Genomic DNA, 13331 nt, shown 5'->3' with positions numbered 1-13331 from the left:
CTGTTAAAAAACAACCAGTTGAATGATTTCATGAGAATTTTGGCTTAAATTATCATGCAACCGTAAGTACTTTCAACTTTTTTTTGTTTCTTCCATATACATTCCATATTGAATGCAAATAATTACGACACGATATTTGGCTTGAAAATACAGATACACTTCGCCTACTGCTCCACCTCTATATGTACCTCATTGCTCGATATCCAAAGGACTTTCGAGTTTGGGAGGTATCGAGTTATGGAGAGAAGAATGCTTGTAAAATCAGTCAAAGGTACCATGAAATTCATCGAGTTGGGGAAAATATCGAATTCCAGTACATCGAGCAAGGGAGAGTCGACTGTAATAATGAATGAAAAGAAATGTGTTATTCCACTTGCATTACTATTTTCGATTCATAGCAACGTAACACGAATTCAAATTCCGCGAATTTCAGTTGAACTAAAACATCACTGTAGAACATATGGGAATTATTTTTTTCAGAATTTTTCCATTTACCTTTAAAATTTTCCAATCTTTTCGGCGTAGCATCTACGGGTATAGACGAACACAACAAAATGAAACAACTTAAATCGGAAAACCGTTCTTGAGTTTTAAACTTATTGGTCATTCATTTTCATTTATATAAATATAGAAGTGCCTCATTCCACCTGAAAAACCATTTCCAATACATACATCTCTGTTCTCGAGTTTTGCACTAAGCAACACGTTTGGCGATTCATTTTTATGTATATTGATTATAATATTTTTTGAAAAAAATTATTGAGTGAATGATACCAAAAATAAAACCAAACAATTAAACATTCTCAGATGTACTTGTTTTATTCTCTATAACGAAGATTCCTTCGATGACAAAGCGAAAGTCGCAAAGAAGATTATGATTTTTGGAAATCTTATCATAAAATTTGTCATATTCCAGATCCATTTTCTGTTCAATATTGAATCGTTACTTTTTCGTTGTCCACATTTTGTTCATCATAGAAACAATCCTTTCGACTGGTGCGGTATCACCAGGCAGATGCAAAATATAATCAGTCAGCTTCAAGAATTCCTCATACTCTAGATATTTGTTTTCCATTTCTGAAAAAAATTGCACCTGATGACTCATAATTGGTACGGAATCTTTGCTTCACCTGTTCTTAAAATAGCTTAAACATATTTTTTCAGTGTACTCCAACGCAATATCGTAAAAATCCTCAGTTTTAAGAAATTTAGTCTACTGTATTCACCTTCATTAACTAGTGTTTCAAAAATAGTTTGCACCTCACTGGTCAAAAATACTTCATCCTCTTGTTAATGTTAAGAATTCTAATAAATCTATGAAAAATGACCAGCAACTCCAGCAAGCTTCTCTCTCAACTACGCCAATAAATTTCCGGAAGGTAACTATCCGTTTTTTTTTAAAAAAAGCCATAATACATTTATCTTGTGAAAATGAAATGCAATCCATAAAAAATACTAAACCTATAGATAGACGGTCAGAGAGCTACCATGAACAACAGTGAGTTACACTAGAATACTTTTCGATAAACGGAAATTGTAGTGGTATGTGGACACAGGAAATGGGCATGTTCCTTAGGGTGACCACTTTCCCCTATATGGATATTATCTCTTCCGCGCAAAAGTGCGGAGATTTTCGTACAATTCCCCAGCCCTTTTTAACCCTTTGGGTCACGGTGATATTAAAAAGGTCCCACCTTTTTGATGCGTTATAACGCTTGGTGGAGCATTTTTTGACCCACCTAGAAATATTAGAATAGCTGCGTGCTCATCAATTTTTTTCGGAACCTTTTTATTTGAAACAGTTGGCAACACCATTAGCAAATGTCAGAAATATATTCGATTATGTTGGCAAGGTATATGACAACACATCGATTTTTTTCAATTTTGAATTATATAAAATTTATAATTTTCTAAAATTCTGTGCCTCAAAGGGTTAACACGTTGAGCCTCGGACTGTTCTTGATACACTATCCATTCAGCTCGCATCAAGAGCATTTGCACAATATAAGTGACGGTATTCGCTCCATAGACATTTATAGTATTGAAAGAAAATAGTTAGAAATTGGACTAGAACGTAATCTCATATTGTTGAAGATCCGAAAACAAACAATTTGTGTTTATATTTCCTTATTTTGTAAACGTCAGTCTAAGTGCTCAACATTTTTCTAACGGAAAGCTCAACGTCAGTCTCTAGGTCCGACACGGGCTCAACGTATCAAAGTAGCCTACATGGTATACTCTGTTCTGATTACGATGTAAAGTATCAGGTAACAAGGGAAGAAAAAGTTAGAGTATGTTTCGTCTCCATCAAATTCAAAAATTTGAATTAACAGAGTGTCACGCGCCTCCATTCTTTTTAAAAATTGAAATTCAAGAGTGTAAAAACAACCTTGGATCTCCATTGCTTCTCTATATAAAACTTGAGACTAACACCACTTCACTACTAAACGATAAAAATGAAACTCTACTACCAATTCATAATCGGAAAAATGTTTATAGAATATTGTTGACTGTGAGGCGGAATAAGGTATATAGGCACCCAAAAAGAGAAATTGTTACAAATGGTTCACTTTATTGACCATATGAAGGCATTATACCAATTGTATTCTACGCCTAATATATATTTCGGTACTTGATATCCTTGTTGGATCTGTATAACTTAATGAAAAAGACATTGAAGAAGAATGAGACAAAAAAAGATAAAACGTTCTGCCAGGTTCGAAAACGAAAATGGAAAAACGCTAGCTATCATTCTAACTTTGAATCGGAGTATATAGCCAGAAATTGTCAAAGTCGGGATGCTTCGACTAAGAACATATCCGAATCTAAAGTTGTATGTTAATAAATTCGAATAAAACGATTTGCATTTTTCTTCGTACTTCTGAAATTCTGAAATTCAGAGCCTAGGAGCAAGGATTTTTCGGAATTTCCATCATTTACTGAGTTATAACCATTTTAGTGACGCATTATCTAATCGAGTGAGTTATTGATTCAGAACTTGTAGCATTTTTTCCCAAAACTACTTTTCCCAAACTGGAATACACGATACCTTTCAACTGAACCGATCTGGGAGGAACATGCTTCATTTAATTTTCCTTCCCGTCTTTCCCGAGGTTTATACCATAGCGGTGTCTTTACCGACTAATAATCTATTGAATTTTTTGTTTGGGATTTGGGATAATCATCAGGGCTGGAATCGTGTACGCCAGTGCACTCTTTACTTGAACTCTCCTCACTTCACACTTCATTTTTAATTCAGAATTTTTTCATTTATTTTTTTTGTATTCATTTTATTTATACAGTGCTTGAAAACGCGTCCAAATGACATGCGTTTACACTGGAACACCCATTTCAATGCTACGAGAACGACTTTCCAGGAATAAAATGCTCCGATCCAAAGCGATGCTGAACATGACAAAAAAGATGTCTGTAAGGAGGAATCATTCTGTCTAAATAGAAGGTCGATGACCCAGTAGTCGATAATTTGAAGTCCACTAAACGGAAGTTGCAATTATCCGAATGTACCTTCAATTCACACCAAAAAGAAACAAATTGAAATTTTCAAACTTTAAAAAAAAGTACAGCGAAAACAAGCACTGAAGGAATATATTGAACATTTTAGAAAACAAATTATCTGAATTGATTCAAGAGAAAGATACACACTTAATAAAGCTAGAAGCACAAAACGAGAAAATAAACAAAAATAGCTAGAAAATAAAAACGGAATACGATGAAGCTCTCAGGAGAGCGAAAAAGACCCAAAAACAAGCCGAAGGAAATCAAAACAAGAAACAATACATTCTTGTCAAGCACGCATTAAAAAACTAACAGAACCGTCACCGAAGAAAGCGTCTAACAATGAAAGAATGACGATAGAAACGAGAACGGAAGGCCAACCGATCATGGTAAAAGTAAATCTAACCAATTCCGAAGCTTATCAAGACGGTTTAAATTTATATAAAACACCACATAATAAACCTTAAAATCAGTTAAAAACGATCGTCACAGTCATATGCCGACAATCCATTTTTTTAGCTAACAACTGTTCAGTAATGGGCAGAACATAACCGATCGTCTGAAAAGTTTATAAGGTAACACAGGAAAACTATTTTTTTTGCAAAACTCAATTTTATTATTCAACATAATTGCCTTCGGGGGCGATACAGCGATTATAGCAATTTTGCAACTTTTCGATACCATTTTAATAGTGCTCTTTCGGTTTTTCCTCAAAAAAGGCCTCAGTTTCGGTAATCACTTCGGACATCGGTCTTAAATTTCTTGCCAGCGAGCATTCTCTTCAGGTCTGCGAACAGAAAATAGTCGCTGGGGCCAGATCTGGAGAATACGGTAGATGCGAAAGCAATTCGAAGCCCAATTCATGCAATTTTGCCATCAATACACGAAATTCGGATTTTTCCATTTTTTTACAATAACAAAAGTTGCTTCACTCTCAATGCTGTAACTCACGAACCAATCGACCGATTGCTGTCAAATTATGACACGTATCCATTGAAAGATGGTGCTTTGTGATAGTCAAGTAGATTTTTGCAAGAGGCGCCATCTAGACGTCAACCTTATGAACTTTTCAGTCGAACTGTTATGTACAACCTATTAGCAAAATAGAAACCGACGATTTGTAGCAACAAAGTGCGATGCTTTTTTCCTTCGGATACAATGACGCACGATAGCTAGCTATGATTCTTTTCACAATAGTATAGGGTAGAAGTACCTATCATCGCAATAGTACCTATTACGGTAATACGAGTGAGTTTTTTACTAGTTTAGTAAGCATATCTTATTTTTAAAGGCTCTAATATGATTTTTAAACATCAGAAATCTCTCCTTTGTCGATTTTGGTACTTGATTCCATGCGAAACATTGTTCTTTTGTTGAAAAATTTAGTTTGAAAATAGAGTCTCCCATTGATGCTTGCTTCTTAGCATTTTGCTAAGGAATATGCGGTCAAAATAAAGAGAGTTTCATGCTGTGAAGTGGCTATTTTGATGCAAACACAGTGTAGACCCATACATTACAACCTTCTTGATGTTGTGATTAGACTAATTTATACGATTTTATCGAAATAAACATGTTTTTTTTTTTTTGTATTACCATGATTGGTACAATTATTCATCCATGTGCATATTATTGTAATACCGAAAGCTGCCCTGTTCCTACTATGGTTGTACGGAATCGCTGCAAAGCTGAAAAGCAGAGATGCTATGTTTCTATTTTGGTTGTAGGAAAATCTAACGTTTTCACGCTGTGCAATTGCAATTGCATTTTTGTATTAGGCACTCACCATAATTGGTACAATTTTACATCTCATCCATAATCGTAGCATGCGCAAGTTGCATTGTTTTGATTATCGTAACATATGAAACATCATTATTTTTCGCGGTCGGTTTTGGTCACAGTGCATTGTTTGTTGGTTTTTTTCAACTTTGTGAATAACGGATTCATTTTCAAAGCTTCAGGTAATTATAAATATTGTATGGTTATACAGTAGAATCCCGATTATCTCGGAAAGCTCTATAGAATTACTATGGAACTCACTTTCGTGAATGATCAGGGTTCTACTGTACATCTAGAAATAATTATCAACGATTATCATACGTTTTGCAGTATGTCACCCCGACGAAAGGAAGTTTCATGTGAAAAATACTCCGAGGAAACGATTTCACGATGCATTCAGGCTATCAACTCCGGAATGAAAATTTACACTAGCTGTAAAAAAATCGGGATTCCATTGTCCACTATCTACTATCGGATTGGAGGACGTTGGAAGAACAAATTCAAACCAGGGCCAAAATGTGTACTATCAAGAGAAGAGAAGCAAAGAATTGTTGACTGGTTGAAAAGAATGCAGGATCGAGGTTTTCCAGTTTCCCGACATGCTCTGCTCTTCAAAGTAAGTGAATATTTGTCATCAAACCCACGGATCACACCGTTCCGTAATAATCGACCAGGTGCGTAAAACTTTTGAAAGGCTTGAACACTAAACAATCATGCTGAATGTTATACACAATTCCAGGACGAAAGTGGTTAACTGGTTTTATGCGACGCAATCCCGGATTTTCGTTCCGTACTCCAGAAGCAGTATCCGCGGCAAGTAGCCGTGTGAGCGAACAAGTTCTTCGCAGATGGTTCAGGATGGTAGACTAGTATGCGACTGCAAACTTGATACGTGTAATTTTGGAGGACCCCTCAAGAGTTTATCACGGGACGAAACAAGTTTTTATTTTCACCCCAAAACAAAGGAGGTCATTGCCCTCACTGGATCCCGCAACGTTTACGAAGTAGAGCAACCTCCCGGGAAACAAAACATCACCGTAATGTTCGCCTTTGGAGCGTCTGGAGTTGTAGTACCACCACACGTGATACTCCCTGGGCAACGCATCCGAAAGGAAGTTGCTCAAGGTTTTCCTGCGAACTGGGGTCTTGGTCAGAGTGACCGAGGTTGGATGGATACTCACAATTTTCGTGAGTATATTGTGAAAATCTTCCATCCATTCCTCGTAGAACAAGGCGTATTGTTCCCAGTGATTTTCTTCGTCGACGGACATGCATCACACAAAACACTAGAAGTCGCCGATGTATGCCAGTCACTAGGAATTGTGCTGATTTCGTTATATCCAAAAACCACTCACATCACACAACCTGCGGATGTAGCAGTGTTTCGCCCTTTAAAGAACGAATGGAGAAAATCAGTTGAAGAGTGGAGATATGAACATCAAGGTTCTTCACTTACAATGATGCATTTTGGAAGCGTCCTGGCAAAGGCGGTTAAAAATGGAATAATACCCGAAACAATAAAAAATGGATTCCGTGTATGTGGAATATATCCTTTTGATCCGAATGCTGTGGATTATTCCAAGTGTATTGTGAAGGCAACATCTATAAAGGATACATCGGCAATGTCTGTGGAAACAGCTAAAGAAACTATGTTAACAAATCTACCAGAAACACTGAAAACCCAGGAAATCTCATATCCTACGGACCAGAACTGTGATGCGGAACCGAATGTTAGCATCAGTATGGATAGAATTATAGAAGCGTACGACTTGATAGGAGCCCACACAATTGCCAAAATCGAAGGCAATGTTAATCTGCTCACGCGGGAGGAAAGAATTATTCGATATTTTCATCGAGAGATTGTCCGTCCCCATATTAAATTCCACGGTCTGTCGTCATCGACAGAAAATGGTACTTCATCTTTCATGCAAGTTGAACGTGATCGTGATACTGATGCTGTCGAAGAATATGTTTTCGGATCTCCGAAGCCTATGGACATTGACATCAACGACTGCGAAATTATCAACGTTGATGACGTCAGCACTTGTTGCAGTATGGTAGCAGAGTCCACTTCCGGTCAGCCAATAGAGAATACTTTGGAAAAATCTTTCGATATCAGGTTTGGTAGGTACATATTCGTCATCAAATGATGCGTATTTTGCTATAAGTGAATGTGTTTGGTTTCAGCAGACAACGAAGAAAGCATTTATCTGAGAGAACTGGCTACCACAGGAACAGAGACGGATGATTTGGCTCAATTCAAAAATGATACGGCAAAGAATTTCAAAAATAGTAAGTTTGTAGTAAGCTAGTATGGAAGAAATGACAATTTTTTAATTTTTGTAGATAAAACGCTACACAACAACACTGTTCTTATTGATGGGATGTTGCAAGAAGTCAAGAACAAAACAGAAACAACTGTTAGACGTAGACTTTCGGATGTATTCAAGGTTCCACCCACACCCCGTCGCAGTTGCAGACACCGCAACTACGTTAGAAAATTTCAACCAATTCTTACAGCTGGACAACGACTCGAAGAAATTCGTAAGGAAGAAGAAGTTAAAATGGAAAAAGAGCAACAAAAGAAAAGAAAGGCATTGGAACGTCAGGAGGCGAAAATTCAGCGGGAAGAAGCAAAAAGAGCTAGGCTTGAAGAGCGTGAGCGTGAGAAAAAGAGCTAAACAGAAAAAAATCTAATCCAAAGCTAAAAAACAAGCGTGTTACGATCAGAAAAACTGAAAATTTTTCACTCCATACACAAATTAATGCATTTATGCATGACTGTATGAATATATTAATAAATTAATAGAGTACGTTGTCTAGCGACGGCGTTGTCTTTTAACACAAATTAATTTTTATTCTATTCTCCCAATCAGATATCTGAAAGCCCCGAAAAACGACACAAAATAAAAAAAAACATATTTGAACTTCTTCACAAAAACATGAAAACTAAAGTTGCGTATTGTTCATTCCAAGGGTACGAATAGCACTTCAATCTTCTGGTAAAATTTGTACTACATCTCAAAACTTAAAATTTAATGCTTCAAAATGACGTATATCTCATCCTCACGCGTTGATTTTTTACGAAGTTACAACATTTCTAAAATTACTTTAAACTTCGGCTTCGCGCTTTGTTCCCATAATTTGTTGTCGAGTGTAGAATTAACGACACAGTATTGCATACTAGGAATAAGATTTAGAGACAAAGTTTTAATTAAAAATTATTATTGACGTATTATTTCAATCCTATTAACATTTTTTCCATGTGACATCGACTATTACCATAATAGGTACATTTATTACGAAACTACAGGAACACTATCACCGTAATGGGTACATGGAAGTGACATTTTCAAACATGTTTTTACCCAATTTATTCGAATAATCATGGAAATATCAGTGAGAATCTTCAAGAACAGAGTTCAAACTGCTAGAAAAAGTATACTCTTGTATACTTTTGATCTAAAATAGAGTATTTATTCGCCATTTTCTGCAAATTGGTGACATATGTCCTCCATAATTGGTACACTTACCCTAGATATATTCAAATTGTGCCTCACTGCTATGTTAGTTGCTAGTTTTAGTCGGCACATTTTTTTCAACAAAACTTTGGTCGTTCCACCCTTTCGTTTAAGAATTACACCAGTGAATGGAGGAAAGAAACTAAAGTACTACATTTTTCTTAGACATATAGGACTGCACAAACAATTGTAAAGAATATAACGATTTTTTCCACACTGATGTGTGCTGGGAGATATGCACTCTTCTATGTTTTTGAATTGAATAACGATATTGGAATGTTTTTGAAATTCAAGTTTGGTAGGCATGAAGATCTCGTTAATATTGCATATATATTTTTTAAGCATGTGACTTCACGAATCTGAATCTCACACCCAATAGTCGCATTTATTGAGTTGTTGCCCCATACAACATTTGATTTCAAAATAAAAATGATTTAAACTTTATAATACTTTTATTGAAATTTTTCAGTTGATGGAACAAACTTTTTGTGAAGAATGTTTATTCTGAAGCACTGTTTGGTCCGTTTACTTTAAACGTCCTTTTCATAATCTGTTAATAAAACGACAAATATTTTCGTTCCATAATGTGGTGTTCTATTTTCAACCTTTCAATGTCTGGCAACATCTATGAAATGAATTGCTGGAGGGGTAATGTTTTGGTTGATCCGAAAAGCTTATCATGGATATTTACAATCGATTAGTTTATATCTGAACATTATCACAAAACGTCTTCTAAAATGTTTAGTAAACGAACACACATTTCCTATCAGATCACGAACACAGCATTAGAATCGATTGGTTTCATTCTCCATTTATGTTTAATACACGTTTCATATACGGGTTTTGTCGTTTCAGTTCGGGCCTCTAGTCTGACATACCAGACACCATCTTAATAATTATCTGGGATCAACCTATTTCTATCACAAACGATCGAGTTTTGAAATAGACATAGCTAGAATGAAACACCCCATTTGCATAATAACGTTTAGCATTCTATATTATACGTATCGTTCCCACGGCACCAAGTTCCCTCAATCTGCCTGGAATAAGTCTTAACATAATAGCATAAACCCCGAGAGCAAAAGTCATCCAGAGAAGACGAAATGATCCATCGACATCCCCGTAAAGCGCTCGGAACGCCCTCAACGAGACACTACAGCGAAAGTGAATTAAAATTGGGCGTTCTCGGTCTCGATAAAAACAAATCGCATCCATTATTGAGTTTGTATAAATCGCCTTGGCACACACCAGGCAATCCTTATTTTCACGCCGCTTCTTGTGGAGTGCAAAGGGGAGTGCAACAATTTCACTGAATAACTTATGGAGCAGTCGAAAGCGAACGAGCAATACCCAGCGTCTTGAGAATCAATCCGACTGAATAATGTAATAAAATGTTAAACCTCATTAGCGCTTGTGTTTCAATCTCATGGCAAAAGCCGGGATAAATATGATTTCGTGGCGTTCGAATCTGGCTTCCCAAGTAATAGTTTTACTTGTTTTTTCTCGGAGAAGGCATAGTTGCATGCTCGAGACATGAAGTGCTGTGAAACGTGAGATGTATAATATTTGCCTGACTTGAGTTTAGCGGAAGAACTACGACATAGTTAAGAATGTTTCGAAATGATTTTTTTTTGCTGTAGAGATAAGATAATAACTCTATCACATTTTCTTCCTTTTCTTTGCTCGCATCTTCATTGCTCAATTCTAGCATATACCTGCGTACATATCACCAATCTCGAAGTGCCAAGAACATACATACTCGAGCGGGATGAATTTCTCACTGCCTTTTCGTCCGAACACCGCCGCCAACACGAGCACTTTCAGGATGAGCCGAACGGGTCAGCCGTCGTGACGGAGCCAACTTCAGGGACCAATTTTACCGCAAGCAATGATAGTCAGACAAATTATAATACCTCCACAGTGAAACCACTGATAATGGACTGCCAGTATGAGATTAAGGCTAATGAGTGCGGCTTTGTGCTCAAGTGGTATTTCAACCGGAAGCTGATCTACCAGTGGATACCGGCGCGTAACCCCGTAGGAATGGTGAGTGTGTAGATGGAGTGCATGACTATATTCATGGTAGATTTGAGAAAATAGATAAAGGGCCTGGCCGGGTAAGGGAGTAAAAAATGCCCCCAAACCAAATCACTAGATGTATAACAAATATTGTATAGGATATTAAAAAAGAAATTTTGGTGGTTTTTTTGAACCACTATGTGGTTCAACATCGGATCTATAGTGAAAAAAGTACTTTTTCGTTTATTTCACGCCATCCTCAAAAGCTTCGTGAGAAAAATTTGAAAAAAAAACTAAATGTACATCTGACTACGGTGTATCAAGAAAAATTATAAAAAAAAATTCATCCAAAATTGAAGTACTAAAAAATATTGAAATCTTGAACTTTTTTTTTGGGATTTACAGATTCAGTACTACTCTAATTCATATTTAACTGTGTTCCTACGGCTTTTCTAGATATGTGTGATTTTTTCAGTGTTGCGCGGTATAATATTTTTTTACATTTTCGAAGAGTCTGGCTGGGTAAGGGAGTAAAAAATCCCCCAAACCAAATCACCCGCTGTATGGAAAATATAGTATAGTACTAAATAAAACATTTTTGCAGTTGTACCAGATATTTGGGTCCTTATTTGGTACACCATAGGATCTATGGTGAAAAATGCACCTTTTCTTTTTTTTCGCACCATTCTCAATAGCTGTGAGACAAAAATTTTAAAAAAATACTGAAAGTACATCTAACTAAGGTGTATCGGTCAATATTTTCAAAAATTTTTTTCATCAAAAAATCAAGTACTAAAATTTTTTTTAAATTGATTTTTATTTTTATTTTAAATTATTTTTTTTTAATTGAGATTCAGTACTACTCTAGTTTGTATTCAAGTTTCTTGCTACGTCAATTTTAGGTATATGTGATTATTTTCAGAATTTTTAGAGTGTTTTTCGCGGTACAAAAAAAAATTATATATATTTTCAGGCATTTCGAAATTTGGACAAAAAATATTACTTTGAAACCAAATTTTACTCTAATTTTTATTCAAATGCGTTCGTATGTGTTGTTTTTTCCACATGTAGTTCAATTTTTTCTTGAATTTCAAAATTTTTTTTTGCCTTTGGGCATTTTTAATTTATTTTGAATTTAGAGACCCATTACTGCATTACTGCTGGATTTAGATGGTTTACCAAATTCATAGGAGTCAGCAGTACGATGGAGCTCTGTGAGAAAAAAAAGTCCTTGTAGAAAGATCATTCGGATTAATGAGATAAACACTTGAAAAAAACCGAACAATTTTAATTTTTTTAATTTAATCCTACAATCAAAAACCACGAATACAATAAAATAACCGATTTCAAGAAAATAAAAATAATAATGCAGACGATGAAGAAAATAATTTTTGTGTCTCGCAATGCTCTTAAAATTTCAGGAAAAATTTCGCCAAATGTAGAAAAAAAGACACATACGAACGCATTTAAATGAAAATTAGAGCAGAACTGGATCTCAAAGTTATTTTTTTTTCAAAATTTCGAAATGCCACAAAATGTATAAATATTTTCTGTACTGCGTATTTAATTTTTTTTACTATTAGATTTTTTGGTGAAAACAGTTTGAAGATATTTATCGATACACCTTAGTAAGATGTACTTTCGGTATTTTTTCATATTTTTGTCTCAAAGCTATTGAGAATGGCGTGAAAAAAACGAAAAGGTGCCTTTTTACCATAGATCCTTTTTTTTCTTTATTATAGTGATTTTCAACACATTTCGGCTGGTTCGTCACTTTTACTTCGGTTTTTTTTTTGGAAGAATGTCGGGAGTGAGAATTGAACTCGTGATCTCTGCGTGAGAGGTATGGATGTTACCACTACGCCAGATCGCCTCCCACCATAGATCCTATGGTGTAACAAATAAGGACTCAAATATATGGTACTACTGCCAAAATGTTTTATTTAGTACCCTATACTATATTTTCCATACAGCTGGTGATTTGGTTTGGGGGACTTCTTACTCCCGTACCCTGTCAGACCCTTTGGCAATATAAAAAAAAAATTGTTTGTACCGCGCAACACTGAAAAAAATCTGAAAAAAACCCACATATCTAAAAAAAGCCGTAGGAACACATTTAAATATGAATTAGAATAGTACTGAATCTCTAAATCCAGAATTTTTTTTCCAAGATTTCAATATTTTTTTAGTACTTAAATTTTTGATGAAATTTTTCTTAATACACCGTAGTAAGATGCACATTCAGTATTTTTTTCAAATTTTTATCTCGAAGCTTTTGAGGATGGCTTGAAATAAACGAAAAAGTACGTTTTTCACTATAGATCCTATGTTAAACCTCATATGGGTTCAAATAAACCGTCAGAATTTCTTATTTAATATCCTATACAATGTTTGCCATACAGTTTGTGGTTTGGTTTGGAGGCACTTTTTACTCCCTTGCCCGGCCAGGCCCTTTGAACGAATAGGGATATTTTTGTTTGAAACTTATATGTGTATTAT

The 13331-nt window shown here is 35.5% G+C and overlaps 2 protein-coding genes across 4 annotated transcripts in view; both read left to right on the top strand.

The window, feature by feature from the left end:
* The window catches only part of LOC129767345 (bifunctional peptidase and arginyl-hydroxylase JMJD5), a 66181-nt gene extending 55678 nt beyond the window's left edge, over window positions 1-10503 (top strand). For both annotated transcript variants that reach the window (XM_055768099.1, XM_055768098.1), the window contains 4 exons: window positions 3303-5966; window positions 6032-7416; window positions 7483-7584; window positions 7639-10503. Coding sequence is in view for 1 of the 2 variants with exons in the window: in XM_055768098.1 (XP_055624073.1) it covers window positions 6141-7416; window positions 7483-7584; window positions 7639-7973 (1713 nt within the window). In the remaining variant the exon portion in view is untranslated. The remainder of the gene's footprint in view (window positions 1-3302; window positions 5967-6031; window positions 7417-7482; window positions 7585-7638) is intronic.
* The window catches only part of LOC129767346 (uncharacterized), a 62573-nt gene that overhangs the window by 36696 nt on the left and 12546 nt on the right, over window positions 1-13331 (top strand). For both annotated transcript variants that reach the window (XR_008741509.1, XM_055768100.1), the window contains exon 2: window positions 10522-10859. Coding sequence is in view for 1 of the 2 variants with exons in the window: in XM_055768100.1 (XP_055624075.1) it covers window positions 10522-10859 (338 nt within the window). In the remaining variant the exon portion in view is untranslated. The remainder of the gene's footprint in view (window positions 1-10521; window positions 10860-13331) is intronic.

This window comes from Toxorhynchites rutilus, chromosome 2, assembly GCF_029784135.1.
Source record: "Toxorhynchites rutilus septentrionalis strain SRP chromosome 2, ASM2978413v1, whole genome shotgun sequence".
Classification (NCBI taxonomy): domain Eukaryota; kingdom Metazoa; phylum Arthropoda; class Insecta; order Diptera; family Culicidae; genus Toxorhynchites; species Toxorhynchites rutilus.
Note: the sequence above shows the minus strand (reverse complement) of the source record. Positions and strands in the feature narration are given on the sequence as shown.